Genomic DNA, 19,627 nt, shown 5'->3' on the forward strand with positions numbered 1-19,627 from the left:
CACAATTAACTTCATGTCACTCCAAACACAACAGGAACACAACTAGTAATTTTAAAGAATGTACTAGTTGTGTTTTCCACACAATCAAAATTTTCCAGCTCAAAATGTGCATTCATGTAGTTTGGTGCTAGTTTAAAAAGTTTGTTAAAAAAGTTTTTTTAGATGAATAAACTGAATGGCACCTTCATATGGGATGTAAAAAAATCAGCCCACTTATACTTCGCCATGCTGAAATGGTGTGAGTCGTGGTATTTCACTCCACATAGAAGAGAATGCTCATGCTCAAACACTGCTGGCTTTGTAAAAACACTAGCAGTGTTATGTTGTTTGATGAGGCAAAGAGCAAAAAACACAAAGGTTTGAAACAATAGGAATTTTCTTTTTTTTTGATAAAACGTATGGCCCAAGATGAAAGGATTTACTGACGGAGAAATGAGATGCCCAAGGTAGCTCTTTTTTTGTTGGACAGTTAAGGGAATTGTTGTGTAGACCCCTCTCTAAAACTCACCATGATCAGTGTAATTTACATAAAACTTAAGAGACAATCATGCTGATTGACTTTGACAGGCAGTGCAACATCTAACACCATTGTGGTATCGGTACTTAAAGATGCATTCAGTAGTTTTTTTTACATCGTTCTTCTTTGTGTACTTTAAAATGGACAAAGTACCACAAAAATAAAAATCCATATGACTCATGTGTGAAGCCTTCAGCACTATACGGTATGTTTTGTGTAAGGAACAGATTACATTTTTGAAGATATGTATAAAAAAAGCAAGTAGAGACAGACATGGAAAATTTGAAAATTACACTCTTGAACTCACCGTGCTAGATTCCCGCTCTTTATCCAAGTGAGAATGAAGAAGTCGTTAAAAGAAAAAATATAAAGAAAACCACCAAGTCAGCATTTACATTTATATTCTTACCAAAGCATGAGCATACCACTTCAGGGCATTTATTTTTGTTTTCTCTTCAGTGCATATGTGCATTACCTCTGTGCTCCAGGTCATGGTGGTTCTTCTCATCTTTGACTGACAGGTGCGCCTGGCTACCCAGAGCTCCCAGCGCCAGCAGACCTGACCCTGAGCCCGTGACTGGAGGGATGCCTGGGGGCTGCAGGTGAGGGGGCAGCTGGACTGGGGGTCCGTGGGCAGCATGAGAAAGGTGTTGAGCCTGGAGCTGCTGCTGCTGTCAACACACACATGCACAGCAAGTGGGTCAGAGGGAAAAGGCATATGGAAAGCAAACACTGAATAAAGGTGACTGGTTAAGCCCTTCTCTCACAGGATGCACAGAGAGAGACACTAGCACCACAACACCTCCATTAGTGGCTGGATCAAAACAGGACACTCTTCACAAGGACATGTCCTCCTTGAGCTCAGGAGGAACAGCTTACTCTAACACATACTATAGATTTCATAACATGCACTGCTCTTAAGAAACTACACTTCTTAACAGGCATCCTTTTACAACAAACAAGACATACACAATTTCTTGACTAATTACATAAGCTTAAAAAAGGATTTATACACACTTCTATCCTATGCAATCAAGAAGCAATATTAAAATAAGGGTGCATGAGTCAAAATGTACACACATTCATTCACACACTAATATACACAAGCACAGTCCAATGAATGGCATTCACTAGTCACCTCTTTACACATAGGTCCATGGCTACCATCTCCTAGACTAAGCCACTCATCCATGCCTCCTTAACAACAGCCAATAAGACAAGCCATTCTATATTTGTGTTAATTTAATGGTCAGTAACATATAGTGTCAAAGCAGTGGCTGTTTACAACTAAGAGGGGAAGATGTGATAATGCAACTAACAAGATCAGGTAAATGTCTGTTGCATTGTTTGATTTTCATCTGAATCAAAAATATATTGGTCTTCATCTAATACTACAATTAAAGCTACATTTCTCATGGTGCTGCCTTCATTTTGGATTTAGTCATTTTGGCTAAAATATCAGAATCCCTTTTGATGAGAAAAGTATTTAATAGGAGTCCAATCACATATAGCTCAGAACGGCCACTGTGGTGGCAGCATTAGGTATAATTTTCACCTTAATTCCCACAATTGTTCACAGTAATTATGACATTTATCATCAGACCAATTTTGCTGGATTAACTGTTCTGTGACACATACATCCAAAGCAAAGACCTTCGCAAATCTATATTAGTTAGACATTCCCACATTAGTAATTACCTCAAAAAACCAAATCAGTCCACAAACTAATGCGGTCCATACAGTGCTTTAAAAAATTATATTACATTTCAGTTGGAAAAGCTGACACACTACCATTCAAAGTTTCAAACGAAGTCGATACAATTTTTTCTTTAAATTGATCAAAAGTGATAGTAAAGATGTTAACAAATGTTACCAAAAATATATACAGTATATTTCAAATAAACTCAATTTCAAGTTAATCTCAATTCAAGTTATTTTTTTCATACGATAAGATATCATCATATTAGAATGATTACTGAAGGATCATGTGACACTGAAGGCAAACCCAGCTTTGCCATTTAATTAGTAAACTACATTTTTAAAATGTATTAAAATGAGTTATTGGATATATTTCACAAAAGTCTTGGTGAGCACAAAGTGGATTTAAAAATAAATAAACAAACAAAAATAACAGTAGTGCATTTGAGAGTTATGAACCGGTAACTGCACATAATATAAAGATTTTATATGCAGAAATTTAGCTTTAAATTCATAAATGTTCTCATGCAAATATAGTGCATTTAGTTTTAATGCATTCAGTTAAAAAAAAAATCTAAATATGTATCAAATACTTTTTATTGATGTCTCGGCAGTCCTGCAGTTATCATCTTAAATGTAACCAGGGATCATAAATATATAATATAAATTTCTAAACCTATGTAAAAAAGCACTAATATTCTCCCAATAAGCAGCCATTGCTTTGAAACCAACAACTAAAGGAAGCACAACGCAGAACAAAGACACAAGATACAACAGAGAAGCGTTAGGGTCTAAAAAATGCTGGGGTATCAACTTCACTTCAAAAACCCAAATATAACATACACAGAGGCTGTTTTAGCACTGACCATCAGAGCAGGGTAGACAGCATGAGGCTGCTGTTGATGAGAGAAAAGAGATGAGCATGTCATTACAAGCTCACTCATGAATAACACATCACTACTTCACAAATCCACCCTGGCACATGAATGCTGACCAACACTATTTCAGCAACTAAGGGTGCTTTTGTACTTAAATGTGTGTTTCTAACCTTACCACAGTGCTGAAAACCCTTAAACATCATAAAAAGAAATACTGATCCCTATCAGTCTTCCACTAATAGCATAACATTGCAGGCAAAAATATATTGTTGGGTATCGAGAACTGGTTCCAAACTTCTTAGAACCAGGGATTCAATAAGAAACGTGCATTTCGATTTTGCTAAACGATTAATGCATTTACATTTAAATGTGATTTTAAATCATTTAAACTCAAGAATGGAAAGAACTTGCACACAGTTTTGCTTGCCAAGCATGTATCTGAAGCGTGAGCACAGAGAACCACAGTACAGGCACTAGTGCAGGTTCCCAGCCTTTGTCCATTCTGTGCATTTCTACAGCGGAAGTAGTTGTTCTGGGCCGGAACTGACTTCTCTTTTTACCTCATGACCAATATGCACAAAATTATGTCAGTAAATCCTCGCAAGCACAGTCATTTTTTGTGAAATAGATGAGAAAGAAAACACATGTATAAGCATGAAGAAAATCATTCACTGATCTTGACTGAATATCGGAATCAATAAGCATAATTAGGGCTGGGCGATATATAGAATATTAGCGATAATAACGGAATAATTTTGACGACGATGTACAATTTGAATATATCGGGAATATCGAATATTTCAAATTCAAGCATACTTTCCCAAAAGAACGCGCCGAATGTCCAAAAAAGGAACCTGTAACTGCTGACTGCTCTACGCCCCTCTACTACGAGAGCTGTAATGATAGCGGTTGCCAGATAACAAGAGTTTAAATCTCCGAATCAGAGCTCCACTGTTACAAGGATACATTTTCTGCCCGGTGTTTGCTTATTTTAAGCAATCTGGCAACCATGCGCACGTGCTCACTCCTCATTGCGGAAGAGCCGCTGACGATAATCTGAAAACACTAACAAGCTGGAATTGAGCGATCTAATGAAAGCGTCGTTCAGCCGGTCTGTGTTCTGTCGTGAGATCTCAACTGTATTGTTTGCATTTGTGATCGCAAAATAAATGCACTTACTCGACCGCTGATGTTTGAATAGAGAAACATAGGCTATGGCCATTTGGAATTACTATTGGGGAATTTCACTGATATGTTTACCAGTTTCCATAATATAGACAGAGAGAATGCAAAAGTCTTTGGTATTTATTCATTTATATATATTTATATATAAGAAATAGCTATGTGCTTCAGCAACTAGCTTCCCATCTAAGAGGGTTTTTAGTGTCAGTAGGAACATAGTTTCATGCCACAGAGCTTCTCTTAAAACTACAGACAGTTGACAGACTTGTGTTCTTAGCTTAAAAACTTGTTAAAAAAAATTAAAATAAAATACTTATCCCAGTTGCATAGTTTAAATTGTGAATTGCATGCACTAAAAAGTAGACAGAATGCACTTTCTGTAACTGTTACTTAATTTGCACTGCTTCAGTTACATATAGGCCTACATGTATTCATTAATAAAAAGCAGTAAGTGATCTCTTGGTCTAGATTTTTTAACTGCTTAAATTAGCTGTTTAATCTAAATAGTTTTTTTTGTTTTTTTTTAATGGGCAAAAGAAAATCATGTTTTATTTTTTATTATTTAAATGCAAACATATCGAGATATATATCGAATATCGTAAAAATTTTGACAATATCGAGATATCATTTTTTTTTGTATATCGCCCAGCCCTAAGCAGAATCGTAATATAAAATTCAAATGAAACCCAACTCTACAAATATAAAGCTGATGACACAGGGCAACATTGGCCAGTGTTGATGTCAACGACCAACTAGGTGAGACAAGTCCCACAACTAGGGTTGTGACAGTGAGGAAATTTTCCCACTGGTTAATCAATCGTATCACCATGGGGACGGGGGAGTTCCCTCTTTTTCTTGCTTTCTTTCACTTTTAAATAGCATAGTTTGTTTGAAGTTTCCCTCTTTTCCTTGTAGTGTTGTCACGGTACCAAAATTTCAGTATTCGGTACCGATACCAGTGAAAATCCACGGTTCTTGGTACCAATTTCGGTACCAAAGCAAAACACAAAAATATGCCAATTAAAAATAAAAATAACTTTTTAGCACTAAAAATAAAACCAATGCCATTCTTTATACTTATTTACAACTGTGTTTAAAGTTTTTCTACAAGTTATATAATTATGAAAAACAGTAAACAAGTTTCACCCAAATTGAATTTGTCTTTTATTTTTTTGAAATTTAAACATTTTATTTTTGGTAAATAAAGGGGATTTGCTATTAAAATTAAAACATGGAAGAAATATTGTGATTTATTTCTTTAAAAAATAAAGTATTATAATTTTTTTCAACAGTAGTAGCAGTATCACATACATTTTACTAAATAATCGTAATATTTCTAGAACATTGCCTTGATGTAAAAATTAACTTTTAGGCCTAGCTAATGAATGCATATTTGTCATTTTAACTGAACTTAAGACTGGTGGTGATGCTTAAGATATTTTTGGTCATTGAGGGTTTCTGTAAAAAAAATAGTAATAGATCATATTAATTATTATTAAAAGACAATACTACTACTAATTCTACTATCATACCAATGTATATACAATGCACTATGAATTGATGAGCCGCTGGGTTCATGAATACTAATCACGTTGTCTGCGTTCGGTCAAAATGATTTGCTGAAATCAAAACAGGGACGGTAAGAAATCAGCGCCAGCCAATGAAATTGCCATTTGTGCATTAGCTCCGCCCACTACCGGAGAAACCGGTATGTCTTCTGCTTGTTCGAAAATAAAAATGAATAATTCTAAATGAACTCCATTATTTTGACAGAAGACAACAAAGAATAGTTTACATATAGCGTGTCGATTCAGCGTGGTAAGACTCTCGCTCTCTCTCTTTGCATGTGTGAGAAACAGCGCTATCAGCAAAGCGACGGTGAGTCGTGTGTCTTCACACAGAGTTTAAAGAGCATCAAATACAGGTGCGCTGTGAGTCCATTGAGATGAACTGAAAAGTTCAGATCGCTTGATGGAGAGAGAACTCTGAAGCTCAGATGCTGAAATTAATGCAAGCGTCATGCGCTTCGGTCTATGTAGTAAACAAACCCGCACATCTCTGCAATTCATTAATTCACACAGAGACGCGCAGAACACATAGCGCGGAACACATAGCGCGGAACACATAGCGCGGAACTGGGTTTGAACGGGACCTCGGTACTACCGGTACTTAAAGAAACCTGGTACCGTCACATAAATTTTTTTTTAGTACCGACTTGGTACCGAAGTACCGGGTCTTTTGACAACACTATTTCCTTGCTTTAAATTGGCTTAAACGAGCCGTGGGCATTTTACTTTCACTTTCAAATTAGCATCAGTTTAGCTTTAATGCAAAAACAAAATACAACTTTTATTAACAAAACGAATAAACATACACCAAGCTATAGGGCAGACTATGCCTAATATAAAACAAAAAATAACTTATAAAGTTTAAATAGGTATACAAAACTTGAAATAGGCTTAAGTAAACATGTATAATATAGAACCAAATAAATAAGAAACGTAGAACGTTTATTAGCAAAACGAGTAAGAAAGCTTGGAGGCATGGCATGCACCTTGATGTCAAATAAAATAAATGATAATGTTTAAATATAGTAAAAATCAGCAAACAATGTGGAACCAATTAAACAAGAAACAAATGTTTAAAAAAAAAAAAAAAAAAAGTCCAAAATTGCCAAATTATTATAAAATCCAAAATATTGTCAAATGCGCTTTTGCATTTCATTTCAAAACTATCAACCGCCATCGTCTTGTCTGTCTTACCTCATTACCTCTTACCTCACATGTACAGCACTGCCACTTTAACAGGTCAGTGGTACCACAGTCTAGAGGTTTCATTGGCATCTCTCTTCTCTTGCTAACCCACTTATTTGCCTCTACCCCTTCCTTTGAATATCACTCCCTCTCACAATGTCTCTCTCTCTTTTCACAATCTTCCTTCTCCTCACTGTCTCGATCACTGTGCCAAACACTGCTGGCTCCTGATTAACAGTGAATCTAATGACACACCAACAATCCTGATCTGCTCCCAGAACACAACTTTAAACATCTCTAGCAATCACAGATTTGCCCTTAGACTGTTTAAGAGCTTCTGAGGTAATATCTGTTGGATTGAAGGTTTTACAGCGGAGGATTAGCTGATGCATCACCTTTGACCCAAACCCGGCCTGTGGGAGTAGGCTGGTTTAACTTCTTTAAGAGCAAATTTGATCTTTATTATTACATACTATAAATCCAATTGTCATTTAGGAGCCAGGCATGAATGCATTAGTACAGTGAGCTGCATGAGTGCAGATTTTACCCTGGCCTTGGTCAAATGAAAGAGAAAGAGGGGTATACACACGGTGAGCGGCAGATTGGGAAGTCCACGTACCCCGATGATGGCATTCAACTCTGTCATTGTCACTTGCTTAGCACGTTCAACAGCCTGCGCAACCTGCTGTTGGTGCTGGAGGAAAGAGAAAAGACAAATCAATACCCAGAACATTAGTATGGGCTACCGGAAATAATGGGGCTAAGATGGCAAGCAGCTCATTTTATGTAAGGAAATCAAGAATATTTACCTCTTGTGACAAAAAAGGCATTATTTGGGCAAGAATTGCATTTAGACGTTTGGCAATCTCAGTCTAAAAGAGAAAAACAGAGACATACAAACAATACGGTTATTAAATGTTGTCAGCTCTTCCCAAATCACTCAAGTGTACTAAAATCACTACAACATGCACTCGAACACTCTCACGTTACTTTCACATTGCTGAATGCTCTAATCAAGACTCTAAATGAGGCATGATGGGATACCTCCAGAGCTCCAGATTAATGAAGTCAAAACTTCAGAAATGTCTGTCGTCGCTGATGTTGCCATGTTTATGATTTGGAGCATAATGAACATGATGCTCTTTAAGCACTGATATGGTGTGTGTGGCTCACAAAGCCGAACGGCGCTCCAGCACACTGCTACTGAAACAGATCTGGCCAAATGAACCGCTCTGCCAGGCCAAGATGGGCAGAAGGCCTGCGGTGCCCATCTGGCCAAGAGATGAAGAGAGGGAAGGAGGGATGGGGGGGGGGGGGTTGCCTGGCCTCAACCTCCCCCCCACCCCCTGATTACCCAGACAGATTATTTCATTAACATGTTGAAATATGCTAATGCTAATTTGGTGCTGGGAGATTAACGATGGCAATACTGAGCAATTACCATTTTCCCCCATGCTCCCATTCCAGCAGCGCAGGAGGCGAGGAACCAGAGCCCTGCAGCAATATTCAAAATGACTTTTGTTGATATGGAGAGACGGACAGGGTAATCGCCCAACATGCTCTGGTTCTCCTGCATTACTCACGGCTACCTGAAGCCCCAAAAAAGCTATATTTCATCATGAGCAATGCTAATGCTTTAGGACGAAAAGAAGAGATGGAAAGGGAGAGTGTGAGGGGGGTGGGAGACGAAATATGGGGCGGTGAACAAATTGATTATAGGTTGGAGCAGATGGCCCAGCAGGTGAGGGAGGAGAGAAATTTCTCTTTCTTTCCTGCAAGCCACATTCCGTTCATTTTTTGGCAGCGTGACCTCTGTGCCTGTGGGAGTGCCGACCCTGGCACTCTGATGGATTCGGTCTCTCTTTAGAGCGGGTGGGAGTGGATGTGTCCTGACCTGTGATGAACTGACTGTCAGGGATGTGAACAAAGGATCTAAGCCCTCTCCACACCCCTTCAGAGTCATTCAGCTATTAATGCTTTCTCAGCCCGGCTTTGCTACACAAACACATACTCCTTTGCAAAACAAACACATACAATAACAATAATCAGTTGGTATCTAACCAAAACAAGGAAATATTGAAATAGGTTGCCTGCTCTCATACGTAAGCCATACACTGAGGTTCTTTTTCCTCGCTCACTTCATCAGTTCACCCCCCTCCCCTTGGCTTCCATTCCTGTAAGCCACTCTGAGGTTGCCACAGCAACCGGTCCGCCCCTATCTCTCCCTCAGATCATTATGTAAATTGGAGCTCTGCTTGACCATAACAGGCAGTAAAATCATATTACGCGCACAGGGGCAGGTCATTAAATTTAATTTTCAGCCTGTCGATCAGATCAACTCTGCAAGTTAATGTGGGATGAAAGGGGACAGATGGGGGAGGGGGAGTAACGGCTTCTCTTTCATGGGTGGGGTGTGTGTGTGTGTGTGTGTGTGTGTGTGTGTGTGTGTGTGTGTTAAGAAAGGAAAGATTGGGAAACATTACCCATATGCCCAATCCAAAAAACCCTTGTGCTTGTCCGAAGTAAAATATAATCTACAGTAATTATCACAAAAGACTTTTCCACTGATATATGGCATACATGACTTACACAGGAGCTTCCCATTGTGATGCTGGCTTGAAATCAAAGAACGTGACTTCTGGTAAAAATATCTACATTTATATTCATTAAAAAAAATAAAATGAACACTAAGCAAGATATGATACAAGGGGGAATATCATTAAAAAAAAAGTTACATGAACAAGATTCTTTTCCACTGTGACATTGACAATCACATTTTATCCTCTCATAAATGTTTCCAAAAAAAATACTGTAAAAGTAGGGGAAAAAGACAAAAATGAGAATCAATTTAAAGATAATTAAGGGAACTTCAGAAAAAAAAAGTAATAAATTGGGAGGGAAAAAAGTCCTGAAATTGCCACAGTATCAATCAATCTTTTTTCTTTTTGTTGTGACCTGGACATGTTTTTATGAGATTCACTCTTGGTTGACTCCATAAAACAAGCTAAAAAGATATTAATCAGAATCACTTTAAACAAACTACCCTACAAAATACTTTAACCTCGGATTAAACCACTGCACCATGGGATAAGAACAGGAAGTGTGGTTTTGCTGAGTTCCAGAGGCTTGCCGTAAGCTACTAGAACAGCTCCCACACAGGCTGATGAAAAACAGGGCACAGGGAGTGAAAACAAGGCCCTTCAACAGAGGGATGCTTTCTGCTCAGCTTCACCATCCCAGGTGCTCAGTGCTGTCAAGCAGCGTGTGAAGAGCTCTCACGCACAGCCCTGTCAATGGCAAGCCAGAAGCCATTTACCTGTTGCTGTGGGTACGAGCTGAGTGCTGGGAGACACTGATGAGGATAAAATATTCTGCAAAACAACTGCACACTGAAGGAGAGCCAATCGTGACAAATGAACACGCATACAGACCACTGCACTGTCTCTCTGTGTCTCAATGAACAATTACAGACAAGAGGGAGAGAAATAGGGAGAGAGTTTGTGTAGATGAACTTACATTTACATGCTCACTCAAACACAAAAAAAGCCATTAATTTTCATTCTGATGACAGATGAAGCAATCTTCACAGATAAGACGTTAACAAATAAACCAAAGCACTCAGTGGCATTCACACACTTGAGCTCACTCCTTCCTGCCTGACACAGGCTCCTCTAAACCTCGGCTTCCCTCGGGCTGAAAGGCTGCTTTGAGCAGCAGCCGTCTGTACAGGCTGTCTCTGTCTTGCCCTCACTGCATATGCAGCACAAATCCTGTTGGAACCGTTTAGTGATGTTTGTTTCTCTCTGTGCATTCATCTGCTGAAGCTGGACATGGGACCTGGACAAAGGACACAGACACGACCACCTAATCCAATGCACATGGCTGAGAGACAGTTGTGATCCAAAATTCACACGAGCCCACACTACCGTATCTATATTCAACACTGAATATACAATGTGGCAAGCAGCTTAAAATGTCCTGTAGGCTAGTATTTCATTACACACTAGCAGTCCAAAAAAAAGCCCACTTTTTTCAATATAGCTTTATCGAAGAAGACAAACAGATTAATCTGTCAGTATTTAAACACTTTTTAATTCATCAGTACTGGTTTATATTTAGAACATACATTTGTTGGCTGATATTAAACATTTAACTGTAAGTGATTTAAAGTGCTCAAAGTTAATTCTTAAAAGCATTAATTAATAAACAGTTCAAATCAAATGCAAAAAGCATTCAGCAAAAAATTAAATGTCTAATTTGTATAATGAAAATAATAATAATAATAATAATAATAATGTTTAATATCAGGCATTACATGGAAAAATAAGGCTTACTGGTGCATCCATAAAAAGTAAATGTAATGTAAAATAAATAAATAAAAATACAACCCAAACTCATTAACTCAAACTGTGTTTCAAATAAAACCCTAACCCTAACTAATCAGAATCAAATATTATAATATAACCCTGTCTGTATTATGTTAGGAATTTTGTCACCACTAGACATCTCACTCACATGTACACAAACACTTCTGAAGAGAGACTGCAGTGTGCTCTGAGTCCGTTTGCTTTGGCTCAGAATCAAATTGACCATCATCACCTTGGCAAACAATTCCTGGAATCCTGAATAAATTATTCATCTGAACAAGTTCCCTCCCTGCTGCCTGTCTCAGCCCCCCTCCTTGCCCCTTTCACCCTCTAAGGCCACAGACTAAGCTTAACTTAATGAATCTGGCTCAGTGTGCGCGCACACACACACACACATACACACAAAACTGACCAAATACGGCCACATCAATGACAACACACACTCACACTAGTTCTGCATTCATGCAGCAGTGAGAACTTCAGGACAAAATGAGGAAGAAAATGAAGACAAGAGGGAACTGTGTTAAACACAGAGGGACAGCAGATCAGGGGCCTCTGAGGCTCAGTAATTAAAGGGCTACATTGACAAGCACAGCCGTCCACTTCCTGCCCCCACACGGCCAGTCCTCCCACTCATGAGCGTAAACTCACCATCCTGGCCCGAGGCTTTAACGTACCGCAAGATTAGCGCTGACCCTTGCACAATTAGAAACTCTCAAGTGGGTTTACATAATACAGTTATTTAATTGCAATCCGAATCTGGTGAATCCTGAAAGCACATGACAAATCAGGCACCTAGATGCATTTTTCCCTTCCCTTTCTTTTCCAAAAGCACTACATGAAGGGCAGACTGTGTGTTATCAGACTGCGGTCATCGCTAACTCTGAAGAGAGCAGGGAGTCCATGCTCCAATGAATAATTCATTCGTTTGAGTCCACTCAGTCAGTGCTCTATTGATAAACAAAAGAGAGGCCCTGGAAAAAAAAGTCAGTCGATTAACCTGTTTCAGCAAAGCCCCTGCACCTTCCCTTCCCTCCCTTTTCATTTTCTCTCCATCTCTCTCACAGCTGGAGATAAGTGCCTGACAGAATCTTTCAGAAAATGCAGTGTCTTTCAGAGAGAGACATGTGGCTCAGATACACACACACACACTTGGAGAAGCTGATGGATTGTGCATGCTGTTCCAATTCACCACCCTCACACTGATACCATTAACCTTGTGAGGCCTCAGGGTAAGAACCATAAAGGGCCTCTTCAAACTGAGCCCTCCTCATATGACTATATATCAAATCACTACTAATGACGGAGAGATAGAGAAACAGAGGAAACGTGGGTGTTGGCTGGTCTCTCTTTTAAAATGCATCAATTTCATAACCTCACTTGGTAACAAAACCCCAATCAATCAGTTGCAGAAAAAAACATACAGGCTGACAACAATTAGGACAGTCTGTGATGCCAAACATTCACATAAATTACTAAAAGAGGTTAAACAACACTTCCTGCTGGACGCGACTGACCTAATGACCTTTATCTGCCCTCCATCTTTCTCTTGATTATACTTTTATTTGTTTTCTGTTGGGTGCAGACTCACTTTTTGCAGCATAGGAAACAAAGACAATAAAAGGGAACAGAATCGGGAAATGGGTTCAAACTTGCACAAGCCAGATTCAAACATGCACTAACCACTATGCCGACAACAACTGTAATCAATTCAATTACATGTTTAACTGCTCAAAATATGTTTTGTACATGCACCCCTTGCAGGTTCTTTGACATGAAAAAACATTTGTTTTTTGGACAATATATTGCTTTTAAGAAATGTACAGTAAATGTAATTATTATCGTTCTAACCAGAAGAATTTGTCGTGTTAAAAGACATGCAATATTTTTTTTTTAATACAAATGTTACCTACACAATGCACATTAAAAAGACATATGGCGTCCAAGTAGATCACATACCTGTTTATGCATTTCAATGTTCAGCCCATAGGACATCTCATAATACTGCAAGAAAAAAAAAAAAAAGAGAAATGCATTTAGCTCACAATAGTATAATGCTATTGACTTTAGTAATGCAGCGTATCACCTCTATATATCATGCAGACATACAAAAAAAGTCGGCCGAATAGCAAATCCATATTCGAAAAGGCATGGAAAGTTAATAATGTGTTGTACGGAGCCACTAAAGGGACATGGTTAGCTGCTTGCTAGCGGTTGCCTTTTACATAACAGTAATGTTACATAATATTTCACTTACCATATAAACAGAAAGAGGTAAGGAGAGATGACTGATAGGACGATGGCGGATGATTTGCACATCCTAAGCATCACTGACGAACATCTAATCTTGTGAAATGTGTGGTAAAAAGGGCCGCTCTGTAGTAGAGTAGGCTACTTGTGAACGCAAATCTCAAAAGTAGAAGTAAAAAGCCAATGCGCATTTATAAGTGATTTCAATGTCCTACATATTAATAACGGCTCCCTGATGCCTGCAATTTATATACAGGATAATTACCCAATTACATAATTGTGAAAGAAAGCACCGAATTTTTTTTTCATACATCATGTATTTATACCCTTTAGGGGTGACTTAGTACACATCATTACCTTTCCAAATAATGTATTCAGATTCGGGCATATCCCTAAAAAAGCATCCACAAAACCAGGACTCAGATAACTGCCTGATTATAGAAGTAGAGGGCAATGTTTATGAAACTCTCTGGCAACATTTGTTTAGAGGTATTTACTTACTGCTAGCATTCATGGAAGCGGTTATCTCATACCAGTTACTAAAGAGCAGTTAAAAAACAAACAAACTAAGCAAAGATAGGCAAATATGTGTCTGAGGTACATTTCTTCACAATTTTCCTTCTCTAAGAAACATTTTCATTGAAAATTTCATATCCATCATAAGCATCCCTGTCATTTCAAGATAGAAGTGGTTTTCAGTACTCAAAATAGCTGATCAGACTATGTTCATCCTAACAACTACTGCAAACATTGTATTTTTCTCAGAGCATGTCTGTATATTTCATTTAGTTTATCGGTTAGTGTCCTTTATACCACTCAGCATTCCTCTGAAAAATAATATTTAACAAAGGTGCCGGCATGTTGAGTCAATATCTACTGCAAGTTCAAATAAGATAAGAGAGAGTAAAGCTTGGTTAACACTGTTCAACCTGTGTACTATTACATCACATGCCGATGGAATTAAGTTTCCACTCACTGGACTTCTAATAAGAGGCATTCAGCAACACTAACATTAGTGTAATTCTTGAACTGCACACAAGGTTCAAAATTGAGTGAGAATGCAATCATCCTTAAGGTTGATAACATTTCATTTGGGTCAGGTCTCTATGTAATTTAAGAAAAACAAACTATACACCCCTCTATTGAATTAATGCATACATTGTTTTATTTTTAACGGGTTAGATGAGAAGATTGTTGTTTATTTACATTCACTGCACATTATCAATATAACTTTATTTAACCTTGACAAGTGTCTTAAACCCAGTTTGTCCCAAAAAATTCAAATCTGATTAAATTGAGCAAGCTTCCCTTTCTCTAATTTGAATCAAGAGACACTTGGCCCTTGGGTCAGAGTGGATGGAACAAGCAGTTACTAAACGCCCAAAACAGCCTCCAAGCATTTTACAACAAACAAGCACACTCACACTCCTATAATCTCAAAGCTGATCCTTCAGTGCAATCAATGCAAATGGTATCACATAATAAATAAGGGCAGTGGATACTAAACACCAGCTCAGATAGCCAGCTGGTGACCCTACTGATGTTTTCAAGCAACAAAAGAACAACAGAGAGAAGACCTCAAATTAAAAAGAAAACCACATCTTGCTCTTACCATGACATAATGTCGCTGCATCTCTGTCTTCTCGTTGGCCAGTTTGTCAAACTCCACTTTAAGACTGTGAGGAGAGAGAAAGACCCAGAATGAGTTAACATTCCCTGCTGGCAAATCATCTTAAAGAGCACTATGTGGTCACATACACAGGCAATTTATTGACATAACAAAAGTTATGCTAATTTATATGAAATTACAAATACAAATATGAAACTATAGTTTTAACAGCTACAGCATACACTGATATATTACATAGGCTACTATAATGTTGTTATAGTTACTATTCATCTGTAATGACAACTGCACAGTTTAAGGTTGCACTGATGCTGCATTTGATTTACACAATCAAAGTAGCATCAGAGCTGCCTCACAGTCTAGTAGCAGGTGTGACATTAATCCCTCACATACATCAAGCATTAACAGCAGCAATATTTACCTGTGGTATTGAGCTTGAAGGAACTGGAATTCATCTTTGATCCTGTCACAAGATTCTGCTACAGTGAATTTGAAGCCTGGCTGACCAGGCTGGTGAGGTGCCTGAAAAATAATTTCAATAATTTATGTGAACTGCTGCAAAGCATAAACTTCACATTGTCAATATAATCCAACCTAGTCACTGATGCAATATGCTTTCACATGAACAGTGTTTTTAGCATGTCATTGTACCTTTGACTTCCTACCACCATTACCAAAACAACCTACGACCTTCTCCATTACTCCTTTTACGGCAGTCCACATGTCTCAGGTTTTACTTTCACTGTGTTTTTGAAGTCATGGGTATAACCACGGGTGTCAATAACACATTTCATGCTTCCCGATTTTCAGGGAAATTATATTTCATCATAGCTGAATTGCGGTTCTTCACAGGCGCTCCTTTGAGCTCGGCCTGTCGGTGGTTTCTGAGAGTCTAGTGGGAACAGTCAGCAGAGGTCGGCGTGACACAGACGGGTCACTGCGTCTAAACAGCCCCGGAGAAAAACTAGTGGTTGATTCCCCTCCATTCATTTTTTCCTAGACATTTTTCCACTTTTAAGTTAAATGAAAATGCACTACTGTTCAGAACCAAGTCAACGGACGTCCAGAAAAGCACATCCTTATTTAGATTGAGCACAGATAAAGGACACACCGCGCGACGGAAACGTCACCCGACACAATAGTCCACGAACTAACGCGCTCTGGCGCGGAGTTGCCAGGACACAATGCATCAATATAATTTATGCTACTCACCGGATGCCGGCCCTGCGGATACATCTTGAATGTATCCTTTCTGAAGTGAAGATCCAGGGGTTGTGGCGCTCTTCAGTAATCCGAGTAGATGAGCGAGAGCCCGTCGGTCACCCCTCCCAGCGCTCTCGGACACACAAAGCCCAGTCCGTCCACCCGATCCACGCGCTTCTTATACCCGATTTAACCCCTTTATCCTTCACACAGCCGAGGAGCAAGACAAAAAAACAGCGCGTTGGCTCATTATCTACTTAAGAGTCAAGCATTCAGCTGCGCTTGTTCTGTAAACACAAGAGTAGTTGTGCAGAGAGAGTCAAACACATTTGCTGCTTGTCATCTGCGCTGTGACTAACAAGCTGTTTGAGTCTTCTCGCAATAACAAGATTACCTGACCGCTGTTTGATTGAATGTACCCAACAAGATTACAGAACAATGTAAAGACGTTAGTTAAGACACACAGTAACAGAACCCCAGTCAACATAGAGCAATTCCTCGACAAATGTGTCAAAAAAAAATTGTACACTTATTCTGTATAGCACAATGTCGAGCCTCAAAGTGGATACGGCAATAGCAGTTTTGCAAATTACAAAACAGGAACGGAGAAAATAAAGCACGTAGAGTGTTCAATTGTCTAAATTACAAGTAGATTCGTTTTAAAGTTATCTTCCGCGTTACCTTCAGTCTCCATAAAATCGTTTTCCGCCAATGTAACAACAGCAATAATTCCTTGCACCGAGGAAATGTCGAAGTCCTCCACTCGTGACCTTAAACGAGCAGTATTTGGCGCTGGTTGGGAATCAATCCCAACCATAGAAAAGCAGCGCCTACAATCGCTTCGAGAATGATTTCCACAGTTAAGACTGGGTTCTCGCAGTATTCCTGTTGTTGGTAAACTCTCCCAATCCCTATTTGCGTGTTTGTTTAAAAATGTCTGATTGTGAAAAGTTTGCCCCGTACGTGCCAGCCGCTCGAAATCGCTTTGCCTAGTTTCTCCAGCACTCACAGTACCACACACACAGGCTGCCTACTGACACGCGGGCTCAACTACCGCGAGAACAACTGAGCGCGACCAATCAAACCTTCGCCGCGTCCGACCAATCAAACGTGGGATCCCCACGTGGGGCGCGTCTGTTCTACGCGTACTGATTGGTTAATAAAAAAACTGACCTTCTGTTCGCCATCTTGGCTCTAAATAGGTTGTTTTCCCCGTAGACAAACAACTTACATGAGCGACGATTGTACGAAGGCCAGCCACACACTGAAATCTCAAGAGATAGACCGTATCCTAAGAAATACATATTACAAGTGAAATTGTCTGTTGCACTTCTGTTCACTGATTTAGGAGCACGACTGCTGTTGTTTTAACGGAAAGCAGTTGAAAGTTGCATCAAATCTGGTTATGCTTGCTTTGACGTTTCCTAAACTATGACCTAATTGCATGTTTTCGTTACACTGCGAATCTAATATGTGAGCAACTGATCGCTGAATTGAGCCAAAACATCCTTCAAATGTCCCAGTTTGTCATTTCCAAGGACGCCCTTAACATGGACAGCACAGTGATGCGAGAGAGCACCCTTATAGCCAATCTATAGTTAGGCTACCGATTTTGAATGTAACTCAAATTAACAGCATAATATGTGAAATCAGCCCTCATTACTTGAATCACACTGTCTGCTCAGCAACACCCACCGTGCCCATGTCTGCGCCATAAAAAAAAGCCCCATCCTATCTTGTGTTGCTCAGACCCACGTGGGGCGCAGCTCCTCGTTCTGCGCGTGCTGACCAATCAGAGGACTGGCGTGCATCTGATTGGCTTAGAGCAACACGGGTTGTCAGTTCGAGACCTAAGTTGTCAATCAAGCCCACGAGGGGTAGAGCGCTGACAAATGCCTGTGCCTCTCAGCCTCCCGCCTGCGAATAGTGCTTGGAATGGCTGCTTAATTAGCTTCGAATGGCTTTTCCTTCCAGCTCAAACAATCTGTCACTACCATGTGGTAAAAAGAGCCTTGCGTAAAACAAAAGAGGGAAGAGCTAGTAGGGGCTAAATATCAATTTAATTTTTTTTCTATGTATGCAAGTCGTATTACCACAAAACAAAACAAAACATTTATTCCACTCAAAGGCAGGTTCATCGTAGCCAACTAGTTCTGGCTTTATTTGTTCTCCAAATAGGGGTGTAATCTGATATGCTAAATAATCCTCTGTGCTTTTTTATTGATTTTTTGATAATTAAAAAAAATAATATTAGACATTTGCTGTATAAAACAGTAATCTGGGATACCTGAATGTGATAGGTGGAATGTACTTTTAAATGGACTAAGTGGACACGTTTAAGATGTTTGAACTCAGGGGACTTCTGGGCCATTTCAATACAAAGATCTGGGAAAAAGCCAACCATTGTTCGATTAAACTGTAAACTTTTGTCCATCCTTGGAGGGCTATTGGCTGGAACAAATGTCTGAATGGAAGCAAGGATGGAACATGGAGTCATTATGAGAGCTATTATTGACATACCACTGCTCTAATATTTAAAAGAACTACATTTTGTCAGTGCACAAATATAATATTGATTCTTTCCTCTGGAATTGCAAAAATGTTTGAAATGCTAAACTGTGTTAATGGCAAACATACTTCTATGAACAGTAAGCTTTCTGCATGCTACTTGTGTATCATTGGTGTGTGCAATAGAGATTTCCTGCTTGCTCAGTGACCCTTCACAAAAACGTTCTGTATAATACAACAAAAGTGTGACTCAATGAGTTTTCAACCCACAGACAAGGACTACAATAGTAGTGTCAAGTCTATTTTGATGACCATAGTTACAGCTGAAGACTGCAGACTGCACTCCACCCCTCTTTCAAATTATTGACTGGGCTATAAAACCAGATATTTGCCATATACCTGCAACAGTTTAATTTCAGCACAGATTTATGTGTTGCTATAACCATTGCTATAGGATGGAACTGATTTATTATGGAGAGTTTCATATCCGAGTGCCTGTTCATTCACACCTTTGTTCTGACAAACATGCTTTGCATTTTCATGCGAATGCAGCTCCAAATGATAGCTGGTTATCCTCAGTATGTGAGAAATACTTCTTTCTAAGTCTCTGCCTGCCTGTTTTTTCATGCATGCAACCTTCCACT

At 39.1% G+C, this 19,627-nt stretch overlaps 1 protein-coding gene across 13 annotated transcripts in view; it reads right to left on the bottom strand.

Annotated features, from left to right (window-relative positions):
• Positions 1–17,530, bottom strand: part of LOC132105895 (transducin-like enhancer protein 3-B) — a 28,975-nt gene extending 11,445 nt beyond the window's left edge. For 2 of the 13 annotated variants that reach the window (XM_059511418.1, XM_059511399.1), the window contains exons 1-10: positions 17,157–17,530; positions 16,485–16,762; positions 15,694–15,794; positions 15,258–15,321; positions 13,355–13,399; positions 7,838–7,900; positions 7,618–7,722; positions 3,082–3,111; positions 993–1,188; positions 825–841 (exon numbers count right to left, since the gene is read on the bottom strand). In XM_059511418.1, the coding sequence (XP_059367401.1) occupies positions 825–841; positions 993–1,188; positions 3,082–3,111; positions 7,618–7,722; positions 7,838–7,900; positions 13,355–13,399; positions 15,258–15,321; positions 15,694–15,794; positions 16,485–16,508 (645 nt within the window). In that variant the 5' untranslated portion in view covers positions 16,509–16,762; positions 17,157–17,530. The remainder of the gene's footprint in view (positions 1–824; positions 842–992; positions 1,189–3,081; positions 3,112–7,617; positions 7,723–7,837; positions 7,901–13,354; positions 13,400–15,257; positions 15,322–15,693; positions 15,795–16,484; positions 16,763–17,156) is intronic. The other 11 variants (XM_059511505.1, XM_059511495.1, XM_059511486.1 and 8 more) reach the window with 8 other exon arrangements.
• Between the last annotated feature and the right edge of the window lie 2,097 nt (positions 17,531–19,627).

This window comes from Carassius carassius, chromosome 2, assembly GCF_963082965.1.
Source record: "Carassius carassius chromosome 2, fCarCar2.1, whole genome shotgun sequence".
Lineage (NCBI taxonomy): Eukaryota > Metazoa > Chordata > Actinopteri > Cypriniformes > Cyprinidae > Carassius > Carassius carassius.